Source organism: Venturia canescens, chromosome 8 (genome assembly GCF_019457755.1).
Source record: "Venturia canescens isolate UGA chromosome 8, ASM1945775v1, whole genome shotgun sequence".
Taxonomy (NCBI): domain Eukaryota; kingdom Metazoa; phylum Arthropoda; class Insecta; order Hymenoptera; family Ichneumonidae; genus Venturia; species Venturia canescens.
This window is the reverse complement of record NC_057428.1, coordinates 16,421,145-16,438,648: the sequence shown is the minus strand read 5'-3', so window position 1 is coordinate 16,438,648 and position 17,504 is coordinate 16,421,145. Positions and strand designations below refer to the sequence as shown.

Here is a 17,504-nt window from a genome sequence, read left to right as displayed (position 1 = left end):
TCGAATTTTATTTCTTCCTGGCTATTGGTGGCACAGAAAAATTCATCGATCCGTACCCGATCGAGAGAGCCTGCGAATTAGGAAAATATTGAATCCTGCAGGCTTTTCCTTCGCTACGTTTTTCTAAATTTACGAAGTATGAAAAAATTGGCAGAAGTTTGGCGAAAGCTTTTTGCGCATTGCTTTTTAAATCGATCAGTTATTCAAACCTTTCATCCTCAACAAAATAGTGCGGCTCACTGGATAAAGCTTTCCAGGAACTTTCTACACTCGTAATGTGTGTTGAAGTAAACAAATAAATGATAGAATATATTAACGCGTCAATATATAGATATCGGGCACGTCTTTATAACTGTTACATAAAATGTAGCATAGATCACGCTGTATCACGTCACGGAGCAGGGTAATGGGAACTCGTTTTTTTGTTGATCGAAATGAGGCGTAAAACGTCGAGATCAGACGAGATGTCGGGTCGAAACCCTGCGAGGTCCCCGCGGGGCTTGGTCGTTTATGCTCTCGGGTGAAACGCCCGCCGCGTAACTCGAGCGCGGGAAACGTTGTCCGGACCTCAAGAGAGGATCAAAAGGAGAGCCCCCCTCTTTGTGTGTAGGGAGGACAAACGTATTTCAATGTGCTCCCCCACCCTTTCAAAGTCGGACGCTCGAGCTTGTTGATCCTCGAGATCGTTTCTCAAGTACGTAAGAATTCGTGTCCGTGTACGTGTGCATCTGTGTGCGTGAATACTCGGGAGGAACTGTTTGGCGTTCACCGTTTCATCCGGGGGCCCCCCAAGATCGACGCAATCATACCCGGGGGTTTACTAGGTGAGCACGCGACTGAACGCTCGGTCCAGTACGAATCGTGCACTCCAACCCGAAGGAGAGTCTCATCATAACGAATATCGAATAAACGAATTCTCATCGACGCCCTGAAAGGACACTACTTTATAATAATACTGAGCCGTTCCCTCCGAGTTGGAACAATACTGTCGTTGATCGAACCGTTTTTTCATGATTGTAACCGTCGGCCAGATGAGTAAGGTCGATGAAAAATGAATTGAGTCGTTTTCACTAGCCCTGGAATATCGATCGACTATTCTCAAAGCGGGATTTCCCTTTTTTCTCAATCAAGGTTGAGTCGGAGTGTTCCAGGTGAAGCGACATTAAGGGTGAACAAAATAACGGGAAAATAGTGCGAAGGAGGTGGGGGGTGAATAAAGTGGAGCATGGAACGACGGCTCTTCCTTCTAGCCCTGTTGGGGCTGCTCGCCCTCGGATACGCTGCTCGTAAGTCCACCACTCTTTCCTATACTTTTCTTTTGTAACGTCGCATGCGAAACAATAAAATGTTTATGGCTCTAAGATCATAGTAATTGCGCGCTCGATCGTGCCGCGTTTTCACGCGGTGGCGTCCGAAGAGATCTTCGCGCGTCCTTTAAGGTCACGTTGCGAAATCGAAAAAGTGGAGCACCCCGATCGGCCCAAGGACGCTTCCATTCGTAGATTATTCGATCGGTAAACTCCACTCGAAGTTAACCTCAATTCTCACCTACAACGATGACACTTTAAATATTTGGTCAGTCCGATTCAATGATGAGATAGAGCTCGCGTCGATCGATCCTTGCGAACGATTTTTTCCATCAATTCTTTTTGTCACAACAAATTTATCGTTTCGACACACATGCTCGACGGTAGCTCCACACCCCGATACGCAATGTGAGAGAAAAATAACGTCTTTTTGCTTCCCGGGCAACGTGGAAACGATGTCGCTGGAATCCGGTGAACTTTCCTGGTATTTGCAATATTTCTTGACTCGGAGGAATTGAGACAAGGATTTTCTAATGCTCGGGAAAGGGTATAACACCATTTCCACGCCTAGCTCGGCTCGCAAAGATTCAATCGTTCGTCTCCCGAGACTAAAATTGTGTGCACTTGCTTCAAAGTTATTTAATCGCCAGCTATTATTTGCCGATTACGGTGAAATTATTAATTGCTGCTTTTCAACGCGCATTCTTTCAATAGATTCGTTCCAATCGAACCGATATAATCGTTATATTTTTATTGGCTCAAGTATTCAACTCAGATTACAAAAAATTTACAATTATAGTTCACCGTTGGCATACCGCTCAAACTTTTCATCGTAAATTACGTACTGAAAAACATTTTCTGCTCAAACTCAGCTGGATTTTTCGTCAGAAATTTCCAAATATTTCTGTTTTTATAAAAACATTATTTTCGAAAATGACAGAACAACCGTCGTTTTTCCCGTGCTACGGTATTGACGTTCCATCGAATCCCGCGTAATTATCTTCGTTAATGAACGAGCCGAGCGTGCGCAAATATGCAAACGATTAATATAGAAGTATTTGCATATATATTTCTACATGGAAAAATATAGATGAGTCGATATTCGCAGAATGCAATATAGACGTAAATAAAAACTCGAAACGTGACATTTGCATGAGAACTATGAAATTTATCGAATGGAAAAAAAATCTAAAGACGGTGAACAGCTAAGGGAACCTCACAATTTTGTTTCTCTTCGGCAGAATGCCCAAAGCATCCAACTTCACCGGGTCGAGAAATTTTGTGTTACTCTTCGACGTATGACATCAAAACGCTCGACGATTCGATATGCAGCTGCACAACTCTCGTACATCAAGGGCACGATCTTAAGGATTTATCCATTTCTGGTAAGGCATTCGAAAACGAGAAATATTAATTTCAAAAATATTAACAGTATTACACAATTTTTAAGGAACTCTGCATTTGAGTATTAGGGAAAAATGTGTTTTTTTTTCCCCCTCAAACAGACTGCGTTGTTCGTGCATTGATTTCGGTTAGGAATAATGTCAATGAAATCTCATTAAAATGATTCGCCACGTGAAAAAATACCGAGCACAATTTTTTCGAAGCGATTTAACGTCGAAGGAACGAATAAAAAATCGGTGACATAACGATAAACCGATATGCGTGGTACGAGTGTCATGTTCTGCGTATAATGAACGTCCTTGCACTTGCAACAGGATATCGAATCCTACGGATCAGTACTCAGTGAGTAATCGCCGATCTTCGGTATGGCTAAGAAAAATAAATTTATACAAGCTCGTATTAACCCATCTGCGATAATAAACTTGGCGTTAATTATTCATGCCGATTCTCCCGAAGTATGAACGTTGGGTTTTTTCTCGTCTTGGATTATTCACCGACGCTTAAACTTTTCGTAATTGCAAAGTAGTCTCTGAAATTAATATCTATCGTGAGTAATAATTATGAATTGTTTTTTATATACTCAATCGCGAATTCTTGCGTGAATTTTCATACATTTTATGGTATTTGCACGTGTTAAGCGAAAAAAGAGTTTTGCTCGAAAGAATTCACGGACTTGGGTGCTCGCTCGACGATGAAACAACAACCTACCTGCAACACTCTCCCTTTTCTTTCAGCACATCTTCCTAAATAATAATTGAATTCGTTTTGCTTTTTTTGACATACCACGTAACGCACGGTTCGCTGAGTCGAGTTTTCAGCCACCTACGCAAAGCGTATACCTTCGCAAGATAAGTGAAAAAAATGTGGAAAAAACGTTGTTTTTTTTGTAACACGCGTGAAAGTTTCCCCGTTACAAGAACGAAAATATTTCGTAAATGCGTGTTTTGAATATTCCTCGATTCGTGATGAAAAGTGACGCTCGTTAACGCGTTTGTAAACTACTTTGTGTGCATCTTTTAAAGGTGGTTACTACATTTATTCTAAATTCAATTCAGTTCGTGTGGCTCCATTTGATCAGCTCAACCGACGTTGCGAATAAAACTTTGCTTAATTCTCAGAAGATATCATCATCTCGAGTAAAACCACTTTTTTACTAATTAACAAGTCTTCGTGTCGAACGAAGCATGTTTTCGAGAACTTCCGGGAAGTTATTGTCGTGGCACAAGTGACCCCATGATCTGGAGCTTCATTAATTAAATAGTCTCTTCCAATAAAAACAGTCAAAACGCTCGACTTTCTCTCCCTTGTTAAAGTGGAATCTGACCCTTTTACGTAATAAAATTAATTTGAACAAATTGAAGAAAACGTTTCTTATGAAACATCGTTTTCTTCTTCGTTGCCCCAAAAAAAAAAACTGACAACGGTTACAAACAAATGAGAAGCAGAAAAAGGAATAGAAGATCAGCAACATGGTTATCTCACAGATCGAACGTCGTGCGCAACTCCCCACTACACTCGATGACAATCATTGAAAACGAGATCGTAGCAAAAAAGTGAACAGCTTACAAGAATTGATAGCTCGTCCCCATCGAAGCAATTTTTACGAGGTTACGAAAAAATGGCCGAGACGAGAGTCTCGATACGTGTGAGGTTGCGCAATTGTAATGCGAATTTCTTTACAAAGGGACTTTCGGCACGTACACGCCCGGCAAAACGCCTCGCAATGGCAGATACACACATATAACTTTGCAGGCAGCTGTGGAAGTGCGCGGAGAGCAAACTTGCGAAACTTTTGTGAAATGGGTTCACGACAGACCCGGAGGGGCCTCTTAAAGGCTTGTGCCGTGTGACGTACTTTATTATTATCGAACACCGAACACGAGTGTTTTATATTCTATTGAAATTATTGTGGCACATTGCGAATCGTGACGTACGATACTTTGTCAAAGTCCCTATCGCGTTACTACACTTTGATAGATCGGTAATTAAAACGGGTGGTCCCCGCGATCGTAGAATCACAAATAAAATCGTACTATACGATAATTGACAAAGGGACATGGTGTGTGTGTGCGACGAGAGTTTGTGTACAACAATCCGATGACGTTTTTAGCCCATTTGCTTATTCAATAAAAAATTCCCTTTTTCGAAGCTAATTGGTTCTCCGTTCGATTAAGTTAATTATTAACATTGATCAGCTCGTCCAATCACGCGGGCTAAACAACATTATTGATATTTTTTCAATATCGTTCAAACGGATCGATTATTTCAAACTCATTTCTCCTCGTCTTCTTTCTCTTTATCTCTTTACGAGAGTGAAAGTCATATTTATTTGTGGATACTTGTGCGGAGGTGACATGCGCGATCGAGCGAAAGAGTTTATTTTACAAATGTAGAATCCGGATACTGCACGTGGGAGGATCCGGAACAGTTTATTTTATTATTTCATACACTCGTGAAATTTCTAGCGCTGCGTCAAGTTCATGAATCCCACAATATGTTTTCTCTCAATGAATCCACAATGATTTCTGCGATGAAAAATTATTACCTAGTTAAAAAATAATGTTTTTACGCTCCCAGAGTTCACGTTTTTTTTCATCGCGTCCACGTTGAACCTCGTCATACTTCCATTTCCGCTTTTCGACAACGGTACTAGAATCCCGAGTCAAGACGAAAACAATGAGAAGTCAAAAATTTCAATTTCGCCCATGGACGTAAAGAATTCTCGTTGCACTTTTACCAAACGCCAGCATTGCCGTGACATTTGACACGGTGAAGATCCGCCCAAGCTACTAGGCTAATCCAGCGCGTGGCGTCACCTGCAAATCTTAGACGTGGAGTGGTTTGTCAAGTTTTTTCTTTTTGCAGTATTTCTATCTTAGACATTCACGCACTATTATAGTCGCGAACTCGATAATGCTTCGCGGAGTGTAGCTCTGAAGCATCGGAAAATACAGCAAGATTGCCTTGAGCCATGACGGTGTATCGACGAGCTTAGAAAATAGCATCGAGTTTCAGGAGCCAGTAGATAAGTCGCGGATTAGTCAGACGTTGAAGCTGCAACGAAAGGTAATCGTAAGATTGAAAAACCCATCGAAATCATGAACTACTTTCTTCAAGAATGGAGATCTTTGGATGTTTATTTTCTGCGTTATTACATCTCATTTACCAGTAAAATTGGTGACATCAAACGGATCCACATTGATTTAAATAACTGAAGATATGGGATTTTTCCAGTTATCGTGCAATTCGATTTTTCAAAAATACTCAGTCGAGTTTGACAAAACTCAATATTTCAAAGTTTCAAAAACAGGCATGGATCGAATTTGCACGACAACCTCGTCCGAAGAGCTGGAAAGATTAATCAAGGGAAAATTTAATTTAAAGGTATCGCGCAACTCCAGAAGTCTTTGAAGGATTCAAATCCTGCCCTTCAATTCTTGCTGTCAATCAACGATAACGAGGGATCGTTAAAGACATCGGCTCAAGTGCGATTAGAAGCCGCAGCTCGAATTGTCCGAACTTTGAACGAGGTAATTCATTTATGATATCGACATAAGTACGTATCAATATCAATACAAGATTTGAAGAAGAGATTGCTCCTGTGAGAATACAGATAAATGTAGAGTTGAAAAAAATCAGCCCGCCATACCGGTAAAACGGCTAATTGATAATGAAAGTAACGAGATTGTGTCTAGTCGAGCAAACGACTCTCGATCTTTACCTGAAGAAGAATGGCTGGGCGCTGTGGAAGAGCGTGCGAACGAAAGTATATCGCACGTAAGAGAGAAGAACCTCGATAGAGAATCGTGGTCAACGCTCGCCACTCACGCTCACCTACACTTACTTCAGCAAGGAGATAGCTCTGTTTTCCTTTTTTTTTACTCGCGTATACTCTGTACGAGCTCTTTCAATGGATACGCAGCCTCTCCCTTGTAAATTGCGCTTGTACTTCCTTCTTTTCTCAATGCGCGTCAAAGCCAGTCTCCGCATTCCGGAAAAGTTTTAATTGTTACTCAATTAAATCGTTTGTTCTATGTATCAAAACTTGAAAACCGGTGGCTTGAGTATTTTCTTCGTCGGCAATAAGGTGCTTATTTACTTTGAGTGCTTTCTCGTCTCATTGATTGTATCTTCGTTTGGAAGGTCGATGGCGTCGAGCTCAACGTCACCGCTGGCACCAAAGAACGTCTGGTCCATTTCGTACAGGGCTTGAAAGCCGAGCTCATTCGAAAATCGAAGGACAAACGAATCGTTATGGTTTTACCTACGAAACCACAGGATCTGGCTAAACAATTTGATCTCAAAGCCTTGTCAAAGTACGAATATATAAGTGGTTTCATTATAATTACACTGTAGAAATATTCTTCCTCTGTCATGCGGTGTTTATTAATTTGGAATATTTCGTAATCAACTTTTAGGTTCGTTGATCTCTTCTCGATACCCACACATTATTTAGTAGCAGACGACGAGGCATTTCGAACCTTCCATCCGTCAAGATTGATGGGCCTCTTTGACATGCTCAATACCGATAGTCTCGTCGACCTCGTGACAGGACTTGGCGTTGAAAAACGAAAAATCCTTGTTTCCATTCCGGCCAACGTTTACAAATTTAGACTGGAAAATGAGGCGGAGAATGCACCAAGATCTCCTACTAAATCGCAAGAACCAGTACAAATCGGTCGATCTGAAATGTGTGCAGCTATGGAGCAGGGTGAATGGATCGTAGAAAGAGACGAAGATCTCACGGCACCTTACGCCTTCAAGGACGACATTTGGATCGCTTTCGAGGACAAGATTTCTGCAGGAATCAAGGTCCGCAGCGTTTTGCTCTCACATAGATTTGCTTTAATCAATCGATTTCGAATCGATTTATCATTGGTCAATCTTATCTTGCAGGGGAAATATGTTTTACTTCGAGAACTCGCTGGTCTAGGAATTTATAACGTCGAAAAAGATTCTAAAACGAAATGTGGGATATCTCTTACGGAAGAAATTTATCACAGCTTCACGAATAATAAAAGAAAAACCCGTGAAGCAGTGCTGACTTCACTGCACGATGACATTCAGGTAAGCGTTATTATCGCGTTTGTATCAATAAATCCAGCTGCAGCTCGTACAATGGAATTTTTCTTGTGTATGCCAAAGCAAAAATCAAATCCGTATCCCAGTCACGTTAAATCCTCGGAGTACAGGATCGCTCGAGTCGTCGATACGGATGGACACGTTCATGCAAATCGCGAGACCATGCACACGGAATTTTCATGTCCACGACAAGGATACTTTGTTCATCCAAAAAGCTGTAACAGGTAATTTTATTGGAACAACAACCTTATTTATGAAAAGCAAAAATTGACAGGTTTGAATTTCAGATTTTATCGTTGCGTGAAATTCAACCAAGGGATCGAGGACTACAGCGTTTTCGAGTTCGATTGCCCAGCAGGTTTAGCGTTTGATGAACGAACTGAAGTTTGCGTGTGGCCGGGATCGATCACGGAAGGCTCCGCCTGTCCAGGAAGTAGTGAAATTGCACCATCGAAAGGGCCGAAGTTTACGTGTCCTGAACATCCGGGGTATTACGCCGATCCGGAGAATTGCCGATTTTTCTACGCCTGTTACGATCTCGGTAAGATAAGTGAAATTTCCACAAATATAGTTTATCAATGTGCAATATTTAATTCTACAATAATCATGTTACTGTAGGCGAAGGAGGATTGACGTCATATGAATTCCGTTGTCCATATGGATTGGTGTTTGACGAGGAAAAATTAATTTGTGAGTGGCCTTACCTTGTACCCAGTTGTGGGGGCGGTACCTATCACCGTAAAGATTATGATAACGCACATGGTTCGCACGGCTCGGGACACGGTGGTCATTCCGGACATGGTGGATACGGAGGAGGAGGCTATGGTGGAAGTGGCCATGGTGGGCACGAAGGATCATCGAGCGGAGAATGCCATGAAAGCGGTCATAGTGGGCACGGAGAATCATCTAAAGGAGATTGCGATGAAAGCAGCCATGGTGGCCACGGAGGATCTTCAGGCGGAGGCTATGATGAAAGCGGCCATGGCGGCTACGGAGGATCTTCAGAAGGTAATTACGATGATAGCGGTCATGGAAATGGAGGATCTTCGGAAGGAGGCTACGGTGAAAGCGGACATCATGGACACGGGGGATCTTCGGAAGGAGGCTATGACGAAAGCGGTCATCATGGACACGACTCTGGCCATGAAGGTAATGATGGACGTACCACAGTTCATTCTGGTCATGATGAGCATGGTGGAGCAGCTGGAGGTGGATACGACCATGGACATACGACGGTTCACTCAGGACACGGTACTCATGATGAGCATGGTGGAGCAGCTGGAGGTGGATACGACCATGGACATACGACAGTTCATTCTGGACATGGTAGTCATGATGGACATGGTGGATCAACTGGGGGTGGATACGACCATGGGCATACGACAGTTCACTCCGGGCATAGTGGTTATGATGGGCATGGTGGGTCAACTGGGGGTGGATACGACCATGGACATACGACAGTTCACTCCGGGCATAGTGGTTATGATAGGCATGGTGGGTCAACTGGAGGTGGATACGACCATGGACATACGACAGTTCACTCCGGATACGGTGGTTATGATGGGCATGGTGGATCAACTGGAGGTGGATACGACCATGGACATACGACAGTGCACTCCGGACACGGTGTTTATGAACATACCACAGTACATCCTGGAAATGTTGAGAATAAACACACCACAATTCATTCTGGACACGATGGAAGTGATCATACAACGATTAATTCAGGCCATGGAGGAGTTAGCCATCCGACAATCCACGCAGGACATGACAGGAACGAACATTCGACAGTGCACTCTGGATATGAAGGGGGTTACACACATGGCGGAGGATACACGGGTCATACAACTCAGTCTGGATACGACAGACACGTTCCTACGCTCGTGCACGCAGGGCACGGAGGAGACGGAGAATCGTCAAGTGGTGGACATACCATTCGAACGGAACATGGAGAAGGACACACCACAACTCATTCGGGACACGGCGGAATTGGACACTCAACGATACATCCAGAATTCGGAGGTAGCGATGCACACGGTGGAGTCACAACTGGTGGATACAATGGGCATACAATCCCATCAGGACATGCAGTAACTACACCCACAATTGTTCATCCAGGATATAATATTCACGGAGGATCATCTGACAGTGGTCATGTGAACGTACACACCACTGGTCACTCAGCAATTAATGGTAATACTGCTCATCTCGGGTCATCTGATGGAGGATTCACAGTTTTATCGGGGGAAGGATATGTTGGATCCCCCGATGTATCATATTCAACGGATGGTGAAAATTCTGAATACTCAACCGCAGACACAGCAGTCAACACAGGAATCAAATCTGGTATATATGCTGGCCAATCCCCCGGAATTCAATTCGGTGGCCAAGCCGGATCTACAGTTGCCTCCGGAATAGATAATAGTGCAGGTAGCCCATTGATTTCTGGAAATACTGGATCAAAGGTGTACCACGGAAATTACAATCCTTTGCAAGGTGGTGGATACACTCACCCTCACCGTGGTTCTGTCACATCCGACGAACTAAAGACGGGATCTTACAATGAACACACTGCCATTGGAGGATCCCAGAGAATCTCTTCCACTGGCGGGGGGACGTATTACAACAAAAATGCTGGATCTTCTGGTAGTTATTCAGGTGGAACTTTGTCTGGAGACATTATAACTGGTTCGGTAAATCGAGGTATCATTGGGACTGCTGACTCGAACTCTGGAGCAGCTTATAGCCACGGCGATGTTTCTGGAACTATTGTAAATGGCGCAAATGAACAAGGTTTGATTTCATCGGGAGTTGTCCAGCCGGGATATGTACAGACATATTCAGGAGCCCCTGGTTATGTGTTGACAAACGGTGTTAAAACAACTTACGGAAGTTATAATCCACAGGAAACCTTCACTCAAAGCATAGGTGGTCAAGGACTCGTCATTACAGGTTCACAAACACCCGAAGTAGTCTTAACTGGTAATTCTGGTACAGGAGCTCATCTGGCTGAGCATCCTTCCCCAGGGGTCATTGTGAGTAACGCTAAAGAACCTGGAAGTTCAGTAATCGGGTCTGTAAAAGGACAATATAACAACGATGGTTCGAGTCTTTCAATTTATGATGGAAGTCCAGGCTTTTCTCACTCACAATTTGGAGGTGTTTCCACGCATCAAGAGTACATTCCTGGTAGCTCGCATCCGTCGAACTTGCCGCAAAATCCAATAATTACTTTTGGTACCGGCGGTGGATACAAAACGAATGAATATCATGACAATGGTGGCCGGAGTACGATACGCTATAATAACGGTGAAATAACTCACAAATACACCGAAGACGATGTGAGGGAACATCAAGCGAAATTCGGTACTTTACCAAAATTCGACGTTACTAGTTATGAAACGAGTTCGACTGATTTCACGAAAACAGGACCCACGAAGACTGGTATTGTAACTGCCCAAGTAGGAGGTAGTGCCAGTTACGTATCTGGCACGTCGGCACCTAAACCCTTGATCAATCCACAAAACATTGGAGCAAATGCCTTCGGTAGTAACTCTGGTTATTCTGGCACATCGAGTAAAATATCAAATGGTGCTTTCGATCGTACAACGAGTTTCTCCAACGTGCAGTACACGAAACCGAGAACCAATTACGAGAACGGTAGAATCGATACATCCAAGGTCACTTCAGAATCGTCAAAATCAAGCGACAAACAATCCGCGTCCGGTTACACCTACACGAAACCAGCAATTCAATTTAATGGTTTTGGAGTTGCCAGGACGACGCAAACTCCGCAAACCATAACTAAACAGACAGTCTACTCAAGCAGTCCAGCGCCATTCTTAAATGTCCATGTTTATAATAATCCATCGGCCGTTACCGAGTCCCCAATCGGTTTCACTACTGGTCCTCTAGAAAACTTTAAATCAACAGTTTTTGAAGCCGCTAAAATCCCATTTACCATATCGACCGTCCAGCCTGTCATCGACACTGGGTATAAGACCATAATCTCCTCGACCCAATATCCAATTAATATAAACGCCAACAGCTTTGGATACAGTAAAAATACTGGTTATAAAACAAATTCATTGTCCACGAAAGATAACTCAGCTCTGAACATAAATGTTTCTTTCCAACCGCACTTACCGAGTGAGGAACAATATGAAACGATTGTACCAGCGCAAGGTCTCGAACCGACCAGATACGATAAATCGGGAAAACCGTCTGTAACTCAATCGGTAATATCGTACCAGCATCGAACAATTCCTCAACAGGTAAATACAATGTTACAAAATTGGTTAGAAAAAATGAGAATTACCTGGATTAACAATCGAATATATTTGACAGGTTAATTACGGATCGTCCGGTTTCTCGGGCTACTCGGATACCGACACTCATATTAATTCGACTTACTCGCAAAATACTGGAAGTTATGGACAGAAAATAACTCCACCTGCAGAGGTATTGAAAAAGCAGTCATTAACACAATAATTTTCAAACTTTATTTCACATGAAATTGAATTTTTATTTCATTCATTACAGATTTACTATGATCCAACGAGCACGATCGCACCGGCAATCGGTGTGACTTACAGACCACCGTTTAAGGTCGTTACTCCGCAATCAAGTCCGCGTGTACCCTCAGCAGGATATAACTACGAAAGACCATCGGTAAAATTCGTCAGTACACCATCGCCAACCATAAAATACCAGAATCCGATTGTTGTTCAAGATTCTTCAAAATCGAAGAATGCCGGAGGGTCGCAAACGAGTTTTGGCACTTCGAGAACCGAGGTAGAAAAACCGATTACGAATTACAACCGTGGCAGTACGAAATTCACTGCAAGTGGCTATGAAACTTCTGGGAACGCACGACACGAGGAATCAGCGGTGAAAGCGAACCAAAAATCGTATTCAAATAATTTCGATCGGTCGTACACATCCAAAGTGACATCAGCCGGTGATCAGACAGGATTTGGTTACAGTAGAATTTACTCTACCACTCCGAATTACAGAACTCAAACGAAATCCCGGGAATATGGAAATAGTAATCAATTCTCTGAATCAGAATATTATAGTCGAGATAGAGAAAATTCGGACTCGTCATCGAAGGTCCGTCCCGGAGTACCGACGACTCACAGGCCAATTTTGAAGTCATCAACTCCAGGACCATTCAGGCAGGCATCTTTCTCCCCAGCGTCTTATGGCCCAACAACTCCAGCAATAACGACATATTCAGGTGATTATGGAAGAGGATCGTCGACTCTGTCCTACAAAGCCACCACCCCGAAGCCTCTCGACAAACAGAAAGGCCGAGGCAAAGTAATCGTGAAATTGAGCGATCTCCACCCCTTGCTATTGGGCAAGTTAGGTGCCGAATGTACCTGCAAAGCGGATCCATTTGCCAGTTTCCGAAGTGGAAAACCGCTGCCGATTGATTCGTCGCGAGGACGAATTGATTTAAGCAATTACGACGAATCCGAGGTTTACGTGGACCTCGAATCGTCGAAAGAAAGTGGTAACTATGATTCTTCGGAATACATCACGAGTTTAGGAGAACTCAAGAAATCTGATAACGAATACCAGACACCGGTGATCGCCGTTTTTGGCACTTCAACGCCTTCCTCAAAAAGTGCACGAGTCAAATCCCAGCGACCTTCGTCGACCTATCTGCCCGTTGAATCTCCGCCTGCAGCAGCTTTAAAATCTTCAAGAGGCAGTGCCAGCGCATCGATGCCCATCGGTGATCCGTCCATTCGGTCTTTCTTCGCCGGTGAGCAGAAACAGGGTGGATTCCGCGTTGGAAAGAGTCTCGGTGTATCGGAAGGTTCAAATCCCAATGCCCTGAGCCCGAAAGGAGCAGCTTTCGATCGCTTTGGAATAGGTGGTCTTCGTGAATCGGACGAAACTCTGGAAGGTGCCAGCAATTGTGCCAGGCCTGGTCTCTTCAGACATCCCAATTACTGCAACAAATTTTACGTCTGCCACTGGGATGAATGGAAAAAGAAGTTTACCCTCCACGTTTTCAATTGTCCCGTTCATTTGACCTTCGACAGCGAAGCTAGTGCCTGCAACTGGCCCAGCAAGGGACCCGCTTGTCAAGATGATAATCTTCTTGTTTAATGTCTCTCCCTCTCTCTGCCTCTCTCGCGATATGTTCTGGAGGAAAAAAGAACTTGAGAAAAAGACGTGCTAATTTTTTTTTGACCTCGAAGTTTTATGATGTCACGACTCATTCGTTCCGGTAATCGTTTCTTTGGATTCTCGTAATAGCTATTTATGGCTCTTTCGTGAAAACCTTTATTTCGATCGCCGTAAACCAAATCAAGAGAATGGTATCAGGCTACGATATATTGTATAAATTTAATACATACATACAATATGTACATATATGACTCGAATAACGCGAAAGCGTTGCCATCGCTTAGAGAGAAAGTCGATCGAACCCATCGATCCAAATCGACTCGACCACCGATACGATTGAACGATCATCGCGGCTCCGTGTATACTCGTGCAGCGTCCACTGTCATATATGTTCATGCATACGAAAAGAAACGATGATTTTTGATCTACGAAAATTTTATTTTCCTCTCGAACATATCAAATGTATCGTATTTATGTAAATAACTTGCATCTTTCTTGCGTGGTATAATCATTGTACTTTTGAACAGCGATCTTTTCGAAATTTGTATATATTGTATATCGAAAGAGACAAGAGAATGAAAGATGGAATTAACCCTCTTTGATAACGATTTTTTTCCATGTAGAGAAAAAAAAAACAATTCTGGTCGATCGATTCGATTGATAATTTATTTGCTCCCTCAATCATTTTTCTATGTTAAGAATATTAATTGTTTCAAAAAGAACCATCAATTTTATTAACTGAATTATGATTTCTTAGTGCCATTTTTTTATTGAGTCGGTAAAAACGAATTAAACGATAAGGGTAAAATAGAACGAGATTCGTCGATGTAATTCATTGATTGGACAATAAATATTCATTCTGCTAATTTAAAAAGGGATTCAACTGAAAAAGACTTTTAGTTTAAATTTAATAAAATTCGCTGAATCAAATTTGAAGATACCCATTTTAGAAGGGCAAGAGAAAATTATACTTTTCCATTTTGCTCGTAAAATATGGAACTCTGCTCCATTCACAGCGTCGTCTTTCAAATTGTTGGAGTAACACGGAAGTTCTTTCCAACTTTATCTGCAAAATATTATTGAGCACTATGACTGCCCCAATTGAAAAATGTTTTTCGTCGGATCCAGCACCGCGGACACGTTTACAAAGTAGTAATGCACGATAAACGGCAGTGATTATACCGTTGCTAGACGAAAAAAGTGAAGAAATTGCTTTAGCTCTGAAGGATAATAGTTATCTTTAGAGAGGGGTCTAAAAAAGGTTGATGGACCGTTATAGGTCTCCTCTCGCTAGACACAACGGTACGCAGGTTTATTATTTTTCAAACCATCATGGTACTTCTTTTATTTCAATTTGACGATAAAGAAATGAAGCATCTGGCTTTCGAGAGCTTCAATTAGAATCTGTTTTCTTGCGACAAGTTATGTCAAAATACTGTGACAAATTATACACAATAAATTGACCTGGAAAAAAACTCTCATTACAGCAAAGCCAAATAAAATATTTATCGAAAATTGGAAACTGCATCGTTAGAATTTAGAATGATTAATGCAGAAAATCAAACGGAAAAGGTAACTGATTCAACGTTTAGGAAGTACGTGTCATTCGGAGCTTCGAAAATCGAATAAAAACAAATTAGTGTCATAAAAATATTCAACTGTCAAACGAAAACTTCGGTCAACGCTCAATTGTCTATCGTTAAATTTTGTCCGCTGCGCCATCTACAAAGCTGAGAATTGCGCTCAACTTGGCGTGTATCTCGCGTGATCTATTATACAATAAAAACGAATAAGAGGGAATTAAAAAATGTTTTAGAAGAGTTGAGATAGCGCGAGGCAGTCGTGGCGAGAGAAAAGAAAGTTACGCGCCGTCTCCCATGGGCCATGTAGACGTATATAAATATACACAATATATGAAGCATTATAATAACTATGGGACGTCTCAGCAGTCACGATTCCGCAATATATTTCCGTAAGTGTAAGAGCGAAGTCTATCCATCATCTCAGAGCAATTTTATCCAAGAAGCAGAGAGACGAAGCCGGAATATTACTTTCCACAATTATTCGGCAGATTAATTGTCAAATTTGTCCAAATAATTAAGCCGCTCGTGGATACTCTTTCGTATGCGTGTACAGTGGTTTGCTCGAAGCTAAGACATCGTAAATTCAATTTTCGCTAATTATTTGCGCTCTTTATTTTTTTAAGCACGATGTCCGAGAATAATAATTGGACGTTTCATCGTGGTCTGAATTTCTCATTTGAGTATAGAAGAAATAAGAGTCCACAGCTGATCCGCCTGTCGATCACGCATACTATCACCAGATGTGGATCTCTTTTCTCGTCTGATTTACATCTTCATCTGCCTGACTAAAATTACCTGCGATTTCATTATTGGACTGATATCCATGGGTGTGCATTTCTCCCTGTTGTATATGTCGTGCAAAAGCGAGTGCTCCTTCGCCGGTACGTGGCTCGATGACCCAGTGATACATATATTCGGAAAGACAGATCGTTCTTGAGTCAGAGATAGATTAAATGGAGTGGAAAACCACATCCGGAGGGGACCATTTCATTGCATCAGGCGTACTGTAGCACGCTTTAACATTTTTCTGCACCTAATCAAATGACGGGCTTTGAATCGCCTTATACGGGGCACGATTAAATTACATGTCTGTTTACCGATGTAAAATGATACTGGATGCTGAAAAGTAAAAAAAAAAATTTGGCATTCATTTGTGTGCCCGAAAAAATGTTTTTTTTTGTTAATTCATATTCGTCAAATTTTTTGTTGCTCACATCAATTTAGGCAGATGGAAAATTAATATCAACATGATTTCGAATGGTGAAGTCCTCGCGTTAATTACATTGAATATTTTATCGATAAAAATAATCGCAATAAGTACACATTCGATAACAAAGATGTGTTTTCGTAAGTAGATTACGATCGTATTTGGTCAGACATCGTACTCGTTATTCGTATGTGTGGCTCACTCGATTCACAGGCGATTCATATCAGATTGTATATCATATATATACATGAATAATTCTGGTGTTCCTAGGTACGGATGAGTTGCGTAACGAGAGGTTTATAGTTGCTTAGAGTCCAGAGCGGACACAACGGGTCCAAGTGCTGCATGGCCTCACAGTGTTACTTGAAGATTTATTAATTTGACATACGGCGCTCTATTAATAAGTAGTCGACAGTTCCTGCTTTGAAAATTTTCCGGTTAGCACTGCACATTTTGCAGAATGGGCGAAAAAAGAGACAGACAGAGGGAGAGAGAAAGAGGGAGGGAGAGAGAGAACATTTTCCGGAATTATTAGTGCAGGCGCCTGCCAGGCTTTTGCTGTAATTATCATCTGGATCAACCGATATATCTCCTCTGCCATACCAAATGATATATTATATCTATTCTATTTGCATATCACAGAACTCGAAATAACTCGTAGCCGAAAATCCACATGCAGGCTTTTTATTCAAAAAATGAGCATGAAAATCTGAATAAAAATCTCACAAATATAACTGAAGGGAACAAATATCTTTCAAAGAAAAAAATCAAATTTCA

General features: G+C 42.0%; 1 protein-coding gene across 2 annotated transcripts; it reads left to right on the top strand.

Annotated features, from left to right (window-relative positions):
* The first annotated feature begins 854 nt into the window (after positions 1-854).
* On the top strand, positions 855-14,811 carry LOC122414585 (filaggrin-2-like). 2 transcript variants are annotated; one of them, XM_043426001.1, is made up of 12 exons: positions 855-1,035; positions 1,132-1,286; positions 2,549-2,692; positions 6,096-6,241; positions 6,855-7,027; positions 7,130-7,523; positions 7,608-7,778; positions 7,857-8,017; positions 8,081-8,334; positions 8,412-12,067; positions 12,141-12,254; positions 12,336-14,811. In XM_043426001.1, exons 2-12 carry the CDS (start codon positions 1,226-1,228, stop codon positions 13,914-13,916), a joined length of 6,855 nt encoding a protein of 2,284 aa, XP_043281936.1. In that variant the 5' UTR covers positions 855-1,035; positions 1,132-1,225; the 3' UTR covers positions 13,917-14,811. The 2 variants fall into 2 exon arrangements, with proteins under 2 accessions (XP_043281936.1, XP_043281935.1); XM_043426000.1 differs by having other exon boundaries at positions 855-1,040.
* Positions 14,812-17,504: the final 2,693 nt, after the last annotated feature.